Below are 12866 nucleotides of genomic sequence, written 5' to 3'. Positions count from 1 at the left end.
CATACTCACTGGATTGCCATAAACTGTAAGCTCTCTGAGAGAAGAGATACCATCAAGTTTTTCCAGTTCTGCCATATCCTGTTCCAAAGTTAATCAATAAGTTATTATTTGGTTGGATCCAAGTCTTCAAATATACACTGATTTGTAGTAATCATATGTAAGTGTTGAATTGCAGCTAGCTCATGGCTGAATTCTCCAAAGTGAGCTTGAGTGAGAAACTCTGTGATGTTAATTAAGGACAGATCTATGTACAATTAATTCCAAATGCATGATTGGTAAAGACGATATTCTAATATGGGAAATAAACTGTACAGCAGTACTTGCAAGAAAAGACCAAATTTCTTCTCAGAAAAGTTATAATCTAAGGCTAAGATTATAGTTGGTTAATCCCCCCAGAGGGCTGACTGAGAAGTGTGGAAAAGAAGGTGAATCCAGTCTAAATAATTTTAAACACAACCTTAACCTTAAAGGCACATATGATATTGAGTGGACTGCATCCTCATATGTTTTCTGGGAGTATTTATAGTTGGAAAACTATTTTTCTAGTTGAATGACTTGTCTTCCCTATGGATGAGATTATTTATTATTGTCTAACATTGCTGAAACTTTGTGAGTACATTTTAATTTTTGCAAAATTATTTTTATATGCTATTTCTGTAAAAATTTAGGCAACAAGCTCAGCTTCAGTTTGCTGCTAGTTTATAGTAATAAAATAAAGTTATTGAGATGTTCCTATTCTTATTTGGATTGACAAGTAGACACAGCAAGTTCATCTCCTAAATTTAGACCTATTTTAGACCATTTGGAAGTGGAATTTGACTACAATGACTGATCTTAGCAATTTTGATCTTAGAAGTATCATAAATTTAGGAGGACTTTGAAAAAGTTCTGACCAATTATCTATAGAGATATTATGTGTTTGACTCACAGGTAATTCCTATCTGTGGAACTAAAGCCTGATTGGAAAGCATAGAAATGTGAAAAGTCTTTTCTCAATCATTTCCTCTAATGAAACAGAGTATAACAGTATTTAGTAGTGAAGTATTTCTAATCAAAATGTCTTCTCATGGAAGATATTAATGTGAGAAATGGAGTGTTAAATTTGTGGATGATAATGCTGGTATAAAGAGACATTCAGAAAACTAATATGTTCATAATTGGGAAACAGGGCTAATGGCTTCTTATTTATTTATTTATTTAATGTTTATTTTTTATTTTTGAAAGAGAGAGTATGAGTGAGTAAGGTGCAAAAAGAGGGGGACAGAGGATTCGGAGCAGGGTCAGAGCTACCAGCAGAGAGCCCGCTGCAGGGCTTAATGTCATGAACCATAAGATCATCACCTGAGCTGAAGTGAAATGCTCAATTGACTGAGCCACCTATGTGCCCTGTTCCATTTTTAATGTAGGGTATTTTTTATAATGGTGTGTTGGACTTAGTACTGGCTCAAAAAAGGTCAATTGGTAAATTTTCAGGAATTATGTAAGATGGTGTTTTAGCTTGAATTTGGTCATGAGGGAAGAAATTATACCATGGAAATTAGCAAATGCTGTTGATCAGGATTTTCCCCCCTCCTGGAATGCCAGCTGTTAAACATTAACCAGCACATCAATGGTTGTTATCTATGAGTACATTTTCAGGATAAGCACTTTCAGCAATCATGGTAATAGCCTAGTTAGGTAACAGCTAGTTAGGCTTAGATTGGGGCCTTTCATTTAGAGCAAGAAGTAGCAATGGACTATTTCCTGGAGTCATTTCCAGCTTCAGGCGATTACTGAGATGTTTAAAAGTAGACATAGTTGTCAAATGCCTGATAGAGGAATCATTTAGACACAGGATTCAAATAGTACTGTAAAAGCTGAATTAAATAACTCACCTTTCAGTTGTGTTTCTCAGATTCTACTTACGAAGGCAGGACTATAGGCAACAATTTTCCAAATCTACATTATGGGTCATGATGGCTAAGTGAAAAGCTTCACACTAGAGTCTATTATCAAGGATATACAGTTTATGAAAGATTTTAAAGTAGGTTAATGTGGTGGGGCTGCATATAACTTCATTTGAAGTGTTGTTTTCCAAATTTTTCTAAGCCTTTTCCCTCCTATTCTAGAAGTCTTTATCAACCCAAGGGTTATAATCTGATTGCCTATTTGTAGAAATTAATGCTGGTGTTGCCTACCCATGTTGGTATGAATCCAGAGGAAAAAAAATCTCACCCTCAAAGAAAATTTGAATGGAGAGTTAAGAATTTTGAAGAACACAATATTTTGAGTAGAATTAAACAGAATCTCTAACTTAACTTTTTTACTCATCTCAGTTCATCTTTTTCCAGCTAAGTGTGTACTCATATTAAGGTACTATAATATTGGTAGTTCAAATAAGTTTGATGGTATAATGATCAATCTAAGTTCTAGAAAAATACTACTTCAAGAATAAAAATAAACAAAAGAGGACTGATCACTAAACAATCAATACCTCCCTTCACTCATATATGATATATCTACATATACTGATATATACATAAGTTCAGTATATATACATATATTGATATATGTATAAGTTCCCATGATTTATCATATAGTTTGTCCATTAGCCTCTATATTAAATTTTGATAAAAAATAACCTTGAATAGGCATTATCCTGCTTGAATTACTAGAGAGGAAGTTGTTACAACGGCAGATCTGCCATTCATTCATCTCCTTTAGGGACTTAGGAGGGTGGGGATGTGGGCAGGGATACGCCTGGGAAAAATCAGATTTTCTGGTCCAATCTCTTTGTTATGCTGGTAAATAGCTGTGCTGTCAAGTGGACCAATAATATTCATTAGGAAGGCCCTTATATATGGAGACGCTTTTAGCAGTATCTCCCTGGTTAAGGAATGTTTATGGTAAAGAAACCTAAAACTATAGAATTATCAGGCATGGCTCCCTATAAAATATCATGTAAACTCAAGTATAAAGTGGAGGTATTTCATAAATGAAACACTCCCTTGTTATAAGAGATCACTCACAAAAAAATCTCTCACACAAAATCTCACTTGGAGATCTTATATTTCAATCTAAGCTAGACAGTATGTAGAAAGAAAGGATCTGAGAAGCCATAGTAATATCTCAGACACTGTGTCTGAGATATTGAAATTATTAGTAAAGCTTGGTACTAGGTAAGATCTGATTCATGTTAAGTATGGTATGACAATCCTTTGTGTCAGCTCAGTTGCTGTCAGTGGAAAGATTTTCCACTGGGTTGCAATTTTCCAGTTTAGATGTACTCTGAATAAAACTTTGTAAGAACCTTGCCAGTTTAGAAGGCTTTTCTCAGGTAAATGTTGTTTGAACTTTGATAAAAGTAGTTGTATGCCATTTTTCTCTGTATGTATATTTCCTAGTTGCTATGTAGAAAAGGACAGGGCTCACAATTTCCTTCTAGCCTTGAACAGGCATTTATATCACTACAGAAAAGACTTTCTGAACTCTAGCAAGTAGAGCCACAAACAAATATTGATTGCATAATTACTATGTACTAGGCACTATGCTATATACTGATCAAATGTGGGCAAGATATACTTGGTCTCTGCTCTTGGCTGACAATCCACATTTCACTTTGTCTTTGAGATTGTCTTAGAGGTATTGTGGGCAAAAGTAGTAAAATTGGTAAGAAAGAGGCTAACAGATCATCACCAAAGCACTGAGAGAAATGTTAGGGCTGTATAAGGTTATGTATACCTTCAACCCTCTTATCTGAATACTGTGTTAGGAGAGAGTCTGGGCAGGCTCATTGGGACAGTGTCTGTTGAAAATAGGTTGAATTCTGAACAGGTCCTAAAGCAGGACCTTATATAGGGAAGACTTGAATCAGTAGAGATGGAATATTAAAGTCAGGTCAAGATCTATTATCAGGAATTGATTCAAGTGTCAAGTAGACCAAGGACATATGCCAAGTTTAAAGCACCAGAGGAAGTCTGGGATTGAGATGTGGAAATAAATAGCTTGGAACAAGAGCAGTCAAGAACAAAAGAGATCTCTTAGAGAGGACTGCTGGAGGAGCCTTAGAACATTTAGAGCTAACTTTTTTTTAGTAGGTGAATACATGTGGGATAGGTTGGATTTATAAATCTAGAAGCAGAGTGAACATCTTTGCATCACAGACTATTTATATGTCTCTGCTTCGTGGAGTATTTACATGGCATATAAATGATAATTAACACAGTAGCAAAGTTTCCACTGATGTGTTTGGAAGCTTTATGTTCAGAGGAGCTAAATCTTGTAATTTCATAACAAAAAACAAAAAATGTTACCTGGATTTTATTATATCCTAGGAAGAGTTTCTCAAGTTTTGCCAAAGATTGTAATTTGCTCAGCTCTCGTAGTCTATTTTCTTCCAGATGAAGTGCCAGCAGTGAGCTTGGTTTGGCAAAGGCACTGTCATTAAATGCTCTGATGCGGTTATGGTCCACTACCAATTCCTGAAGGTCTACTAAATTGTCAAGCCCTTCAATTTGACTGATTTCATTCCCTGAGGAAAGATAAGTTATGATATGTCAAGCGAGCCCAAACTTGAGTAAAAGGTTACCTATCTTCCTTTAAATATTTTTTATAAAATAATTTTTTAACAAATAAAATATTAAAAAGAACATATTTCCAAGGAGAAATGGAAATGTAGTTTATAGGATGGTAGAATCATCATCAAATAATATGTGCTAAAATTTCTCCTTTATGTTTGAGAGATCAAGATGTGATGTATACAATGTGCTGAACTGACCCAATCTGTCTGTTCAGTAATTAAGTGCTAAAATAGTTGGTATTGACAAAAGCAGATGTATAAAAGTGCTGCAAAAGATATACTTCTTGAGTATATCTGATTTTTCTAATGGGTATTCAAATAGATATATCTAAATATTTTTTAAAATAAATGAATTTGTTATATTGTTAAGTTGGAAGAATAAACCTTAATTATGCTGTTCTTTATTTCTCAACATATTTTTGCACAATAGCCACATTAAAAAATTAGAAATGAATGAAGCATTGCATTCTATAAAATCTCAATCCTTTCTCTGTAACTCATTATTTCTCTCTACTGTAGCAATCGATAGCTTTGTAAGTATTAATAATAACTATAATTAATAAGAAGAGGAGACCCTTGAGTTGACAAAATGCTTTTAAATGTGTTTTCTAATAGATTCTCAAAATAGGACAGAGAAAATGTTATCATTTTTTAATAATCAGAAAACTGAGAAGTCAGAGGTATTCAGTGACTTGCATAGGGACATAAAAGTGGCAACACCAGGCCTAACCTAGACCTTTTACTCTAACCCCAGTACCTCAGAATGTGGCTGTTTGGAGGTAGGGTCTTTAAAGAAGTAGCTATGGTAAAATAAGGTTATTGGGGTGGGCTCTAATCCAATATGTCTGGTGTCCTTATAAGAAGATATTAGGACACAGATGCACATAGAGAGAAGGCCATTTGAAAAGAAGCCATCTAAAAGCCAAAAATAGAGGCCTTCAGAAGTGACCAACCCTGCACAGAACTAAATCACAGGCTTTGAAACTTTACCAGTGCCTTGCTTGTAAATGAAAAAAAAGTTTATTCAAGTCAGATTGAGAAAAGAGACTCAGTTGTGTTCATATATTACCTTCATGAAATTATGCATTTAGACAGTCACTTTTAATATTTTAAGGCCAATGGTGTAAAAAATCCTAATGGGATAGCTTCAGGATAGCTTCAGGTACTGAATAATGTCTGCCACAGCACACTTTTGGCAGTATTCATTTTAGAAGGTTCATTAAACAGATTTAAGAAAGAAAACTCCAAAACTAATCTGAATGTGATTTCAGGGGTCTTAACATTTCTTTAACTAGGAACATTAATCATTGTTTGAAAAACTCCCACTTATTCAACTAAATAGTTAAATTTTAGATAAATTTGACTCCTAATCTTTAAGATTCTAACTTGATGCCATACAGCCTTACTCTGCCCTTTCCCAAAGATTCACCATCCCCATCTTCTTGCAAATTTAACACAGCAGATAAAAGGTTGGTTCATAAGCTCTCTCTTCCGGACCTTGGCCAGCCCTCATCTTATCATTGCTTTTATTTGTGTACTTCCCTATACAGCTTTTGCCCTCTTTCTTCTTTAGATTGATCTCAGAACCATCTCCTTCTGTTCGGTCTTTAACCTAACTTACTGTTTTATAAACCTCCAAATATGCTCATAACTTGACTAGCCACCTTCTTACCCCTTACCTTATTTTTAGGGACAAGCTCCTCAAGTATGCAGCCTCTATCTGTTGTCTTTACTGCCCATGGAACCACTTCCCTCTATATTGTTTTCACTTTGATTTTTGCTTTTTGCATGTTTACAAATCTGATCTTCTGGTGATTATCAATGCTCTTCTTTTTGTTTACTCCAGTTTTCTGCATTCAATATTTTTTTCAAAGATCTTTTTTTAAAAATTTTTTATATTTACTTATTTTTGAGAGACAGAGAGAGGGACAGAGTAGAAGTGGGGGAGGGGCAGAGAGAGAAGGAGACACAGAATGTGAAGCAGGCTCTAGGCTCTGAGCTGTCAGCACAGAGCCTGATGCGGGGTTCGAACTCATGAACTGCGAGATCATGACCTGAGCCGAAGTTGGTCACTTAACTGACTGAGCCACCCAGGCGCCCCAGTATTTTTTTCAAAGATCTTATTCTTTCCCTCATTTGACTTTGAGGCCATTCATCCTTTCTTCCTCTGACATTTAGAGTCTCTATTTCTTGGGGCATCTGGCTGGCTCAGTCAATAGAGCATGTGTTCTATTGATCACAGGGTCCTAAGTTCGAAACCCATGTTGGGTATGGAGCCTACTTTAAAAAAATGCCTAGGGTCTGCATTGGTTGGTTTTCTTTCAACATTTCTTATAGGACTGCTTTATTGGTTCTTACTTCTTCAGCTTTCTTAATTCTGGGTTTGGGGTTAGTGGGATGTATATATTGGGAGAGGTGTCTCCATATCTCTTTTGGCCTTTTATTCTTTCTCTATGTTTACTTCCTCAGTAAGCACATACACTTATGACTCCATCTGTCACCTCCTTTGGTATAATTTTTAGTCCTGACCCGTGGTCCAGTACTACTGCTTAAAAAATTTCCATTTTTACATCTCAAATAGTCATAACACAACCTGATCATTCCTTACTGCAAATTAGCAGCCTTTCCCAATGACTTTATCTAGCTTTATTACTTCCTTTTGCCCAATCTCCTAATGAAATCATGAAAACATCTTGAACAAAAATAGTTTTCATCTCCGTATATATCTAATTAGTCATTAAGTCCTAATATTTCCTTCTTTTAAAATGCATTTTGGAGTCACCTTTTACTCACCCTTCCCAGTGACACCACTCTAGCCCAGATCCTTATTATGTCTTATGTGGATAGAAAATGCATATGTTTTGGAGTCAGACCAGAGCTGTGTTTGACTCTGTATTACACCATTCACTGGTGCAAACTTAGGTAAATTATTTAACCCCACTGAGATTCAATTTTTTTTTTTTTTGCAAAATGTATATAAAACTATTTATCATGTTGAATTGCTGTGTGGGTTTTATGAGATAATCTATGCAAACAAGTACTTTGCCTAATGACCCAATCAATAAGTGGTAGCCATTATTGTCAGAGTCAACTGCCCCACTTTCTGCATAAGGCTGCTCCATTCTGATTTGCCATGCTGACATAGCAAGAGAACACACTCCCCTTTTATATTATTAGATTAAAAGAAATTTTCCAGGGCTAGGTTGCTTGCATTTTTTTTGTACATCTGTGTATTTTTTAAAAATCTGTAATTTTTTGTGCTCAATTTCTTGTTCTTTTAAGGCTAAGTCTCCATGGTCTTGACACAACTCACAAGCACCTTTGATAGGCAAAAAGATGCACTAAATTTTTTAAAATATGGTCTAGAAAAGCCTGTCTTTCAGAAAAAAGTTACTATACTCAGATCAACTATAGAGATATCTCCCCACATATCTCAGTGATGGATCCTCCAATCTTTCTTCAGTGTCATTAAATAATTATTGTTAGACTAATATTTCAAACTGTTTTTTTCTCATTCTACTTTTCTAAAGATTTACAACTCTTACCCATTTTTAATTGCAAAATGAGCAGTATACTTCAAATTGATCATGTTTAGAGCTTTATAACTCTCTCAGAGAAGTGCACACTCTGTTTTTATCAGGTTGGTCCCTTTCCAAGTGTTGGTCCATCAACACCACAGCTGCGCTCTTGTGACCCTTCTCCCCACTACTTGCAAAACTGTTGGTCATGTTCACCTTCCATCTAAATTCTATCAGTCTTTCAAAGAATCCCATATATGTTTCAATTTATCTTTTCTTTAAACTTACTGCACTTAAATTGGTAATGGATAGTTACTCGGAACTGATTCATCTTTCTTTCAGTATATTTCCATAGGTAGATCTTAAACTACTTTAGATCGACGATCTTAGTTATATGTAATTACAATAATATAGTGCTTCTGTATATTTCTTAGTACCTAGCCCAATTCTGGATTTAATAATTTCTTGTGACTTTCTCACTGGTTACTTTCTATTGTTTTTTTAACTGAATAGGATATAAGAGTAAGTTATGATATAATACCATATATAGCCCCAGAACATTGCATTTTCTAGGGGCACAGATGCAATATTCTCTAGTCCTAGAATATTGCATTTACATTATTTATGTGAATTACCAAAGAAAACCCCATTAGTGATTACTAAAATATTTTTGTCAATCTGTTTTAAGTAAATGTTCATGCAGGATTATCAAAATCAATTTTTAATAATAAGCACATTGACAGTGTGGCTACTCACCTTGTAGAAAGAGGAATTTTAAATTTCTTAGTCTATTAAGCTGTAGCTGAATTAAATTACAAATTCCATTATAGCCCAAATGAAGAACTTCTAAACTATGCATTATTGGAGGCAAATTTTCACTGTTTGTTGTATCTCTGAAACAGACATGTAAGTTTGAGCCCATAAACTTAGTTCAAACAAGCTATATCATAAAAAGTCTGATATGTAATTACTCTAAGTTGAAGTTTAACAAAATTACCAGTATATCATAATTAAACAATATTATCTTTGTATTTTATATAATAATCACTTTTATTCTTAAAATAAAAACTATTTTTGTATAGTAAATACAAAGTACAGAAAGAGTTACTTGAAATGAAAAGCAAATGCCTGCACAATCAAGCAAGAAAAAAAGATGCATTCAGATTGGAAAAGAATAAGTAAAACTGTCTTTATTCAGATGACATGATTTTGTATTTAGAAAATCCTAAAGAATCCACCAAAACTCTATTGTTGCAGTAATAAACAAGCTCAGCAATGTAATGTAATGTAAAACTTAATATTAAAAAATTAATTGAATGTCTACATATCATCAAAAAACTGAGCATGAAATCAAGAATTTTACTCACAATAGAATAAAAAAGAACAAAATACTCCAGAAGAAATTTAACAAAAGCAGCATAAAATGTATACACAGAAAACTACAAAATACTGCTGAAATAAATTAAAGATCTATATAAGTGGAAAAATACTCTATATTCATTGATTAGAAGAGTCAATGTTACTAAAATGGCAGTTTTCCCTAAAATGATCAGTAGATTAAATGTAATCTCCATCAAAAGTCCAGAGATTTCTCCCCCCAGAGAAAACCCATCTTATCCTAAGATGGTTATTTATAAGGAAATTTAAGAAACTCAGAATATCCAAAATAATCTTTAAAAAGAACAAAGTTGGAGGGCTTATAATCTTTGATACCAAAACTTTTAGGCTGCAGTAATCAGACCAGTCTGGTACTGGCAAAAGGATAGAGAGATCAATGGAATATAATTTAGAGTCAGGAGTAAACTTTTATACTTATGGTGAATTGATTTCAACAAAGGTAACAAGACAATTCAGTGGGGGAAAGGGTAGTATTTTATTTATTTTTATTTTATTTTTTATTTTATTTATTTTTGGGGGGATTGGGGGAGAGAGCACGCACACATGCACGGGCAAGGGATGAGGCTGAGAGAGAATCTTAAGCAAGGTACATGCCTAGTGCAGAGCCCGACGTGGGGCTTGAAATCACGAGTGTGAGATCATGACCTGAGCCAAAAGAAAAAGTTATTCACTTAACTGAGTCACCCGCATGCCCCAAGGGTAGTACTTTGAACAGATGGATAGCCACATGTAAAAAGATGAATTTAGAGCTAACATTTTACCTCATAACATACACAAATATATGAGAAACGTGTCCAGAATATAAGAGAAAAAACATAAACCTTTTTGAATAAAACATGAGAAAATATTTGACCTTAGATTAGACAAGGAGTTGTTAGATACAACACCAAAATCACTGTAGGAGAAAAAGTTGGTAAGTTGGACTTTCTCAAAACTTAAATTCCTTTAAAAGACACCATTTAAGGAAATGAAAAAGTGAGCCATTGACAGAAAATGCTTATAAGTCAATGAGATTTTCACTTCAAATCCACGAGAATGGTTATAATAAAAAGACAATAACAGGTATTGGTGAGGATGTGGAGAAATTAGAATCCTCATAAACTGTTCTTAGTAATGTAAAATGGTGCAACCACTTTGGAAAAACTGTTTTGGCATTTTCTTAAAAAGTTTAACATTAAATTACTATATGACCCAGAATTTCACTCCTTGGTTTCTACCCAAGAGAAAAACACAAGTGCTCACAAATACTTCTACACAAATATTTTAGCAGCATTATTAATACTAGCCTCAAAGTGTAAACAATCCAAATGTCCATCAGCTGTTGAATGGATTAACGTAACATGGCACAGCCATACAATGGAATACCTAACATATTCAGCTATAGAAAGGAATGAACTATGAATATATGCTGAGCCTCAGAAGTCAGTTATAAAAGACCACATATTATATGATTCTATTTATAGGAAGTATCTAGAAAACACAACTCTATAGAAAATGGATTATCAGTTTCTTAGAGCTAGAGGCAGGAAAATGAACGGACTGCAAATGGACATGATGGATCTTTCTGGTGCATGATGGAAATGTTCTAAAAGTATGTTGTGGTAATAATTACACAATTATAAAGTTAGTAAAAATTATACACTTAAAATGAATGAATATGTTATGTAAACTGTATTTCAGCAAAGCTGTTGAAAAATATGAATAGTCTCCAATATAAATGATGGGTATAAGTAAAATGTTCACTGCTGTTTTGATCAGTCTAGCCTCAAACTGGAAACAACCCAATTGCTCATCAACAATAAATGAATAAAAGAAATAAGATTATTCTGGTGATTTTTCTATCTATACTCTCCATGTTTTTTAGCTCTCACAAATTAACAGATGATTACATTGTCTTTGATCCTAAATAAATCCTAAAATAGATTAAAAACACAAAAAAATGGATGAACAACTGTCATATAACCTACATAATGGTATAAAACGCAGCAGTAAAATGAAATAAATTACTAACATTTGGAACAATATAGATGAATCTCAAAAGAATTATGCCAAGTGAAAGAAGCCAGATACAAAAGACTTCTTACTATATGATTGTAATCATATGAAATTTTATAAAAAGGCAAAATTATAGTGATAGAAAGCAGATCAAATAGTTGTTTCCAGGGCCTAAGGTGTGTGTGTGGGGGGGGAGAGGGTTATAAAAAGATATAAGTTTCTGGGATGGGAATAGTTTGTACCTTGATTGTAGTAATGTTTATGTGACTGAATACATTTGTCAAAACTCAAGAAACTGTACACTTAGATTGGTGAGTTTTATTATATGTAAATTATACTTCAATAAAGGTAGATGAAAACATAAGGAATGTTCTTCATTAGGATAACTGGAATGAAAGTATTCTGTCCTTATGGTATTGGCACAAAAACAGACACATAGACCAACAGAATAGAATTAAGAACTCAGAATTGGACCCAAAAGTGTACAGCCAACTAACCTTTGACAAAGCCGGAAAGAGTACCCAATGGAAAAAAGACAGCCTCTTCAACAGATGGTGCTGGGAGAACTGGACAGCAACATGCAGAAGAATGAAACTAGATAATTTTATCACACCACACACAAAAATAATCTCAAAATGGATAAAGGACCTGAATGTGAGACAGGAAACCATCAAAAGCCTAGAGGAGAAAGCAGGAAGCAACCTCCTTGACCTCCACTGCAGCAATTTCTTACTTGACACATCCCCAAAGGCAAGGGAATCAAGAGCAAAAATGAACTATTAGGACCTCATCAAGATTAAAAGCTTCTGCACGGCAAAGGAAACAATCCATAAAACTAATAGGCAACCAATGGAATGGGAAAAGATAGTTGCAAATGACATATCAGACAAAGGGCTAGTATCCAAAATCTATAAGGAACTCACCAAACTCCACACCCGAAAAACAAACAACCCAGTGAAGAAATGGGCAGAAGACATGAACAGACATTTCTCCAAAGAGGACATCCAGATGGCCAACAGACACATGAAACGATGCTCAGCATCCCTCCTCATCAGGGAAATACAAATCAAAACCACACTGAGATACCACCTCACGCCAGTCAGAGTGGCTAAAATGAGCAAACCAGAGGACTTTAGATGCTGGTGAGGATGTGGAGACACGGGCACCCTCCTACACTGTTGGTGGGAATGTAAACTGGTGCAGCCCCTCTGGAAAACAGTGTGGAGGTTCCTCAAAACATTAACCATAGAACTCCCCTAGGACCCAACAATAGCACTGCTAGGAATTTACCCAAGGGATACAGGAGTGCTGATGCATAGGGGCACATATACCCCAATGTTCATAGCAGCACTCTCAACAATAGCCAAAACATGGAAAGAGCCTAAGTGTCCATCAAC

General features: G+C 34.7%; 1 protein-coding gene across 1 annotated transcript in view; it reads right to left on the bottom strand.

The window, feature by feature from the left end:
• LRRC9 (leucine rich repeat containing 9) overlaps window positions 1-12866 on the bottom strand; it is a 118212-nt gene that overhangs the window by 21999 nt on the left and 83347 nt on the right. The window contains exons 27-29 of the mRNA XM_039240754.1: window positions 8833-8969; window positions 4293-4510; window positions 10-78 (exon numbers count right to left, since the gene is read on the bottom strand). Coding sequence (XP_039096685.1) covers window positions 10-78; window positions 4293-4510; window positions 8833-8969 — 424 coding nt within the window. The remainder of the gene's footprint in view (window positions 1-9; window positions 79-4292; window positions 4511-8832; window positions 8970-12866) is intronic.

The sequence above is a fragment of the Hyaena hyaena genome, unplaced genomic scaffold (assembly GCF_003009895.1).
Source record: "Hyaena hyaena isolate Hyena2069 unplaced genomic scaffold, ASM300989v1 scaffold_181, whole genome shotgun sequence".
NCBI classification, from domain to species: domain Eukaryota; kingdom Metazoa; phylum Chordata; class Mammalia; order Carnivora; family Hyaenidae; genus Hyaena; species Hyaena hyaena.
Note: the sequence above shows the minus strand (reverse complement) of the source record. Positions and strands in the feature narration are given on the sequence as shown.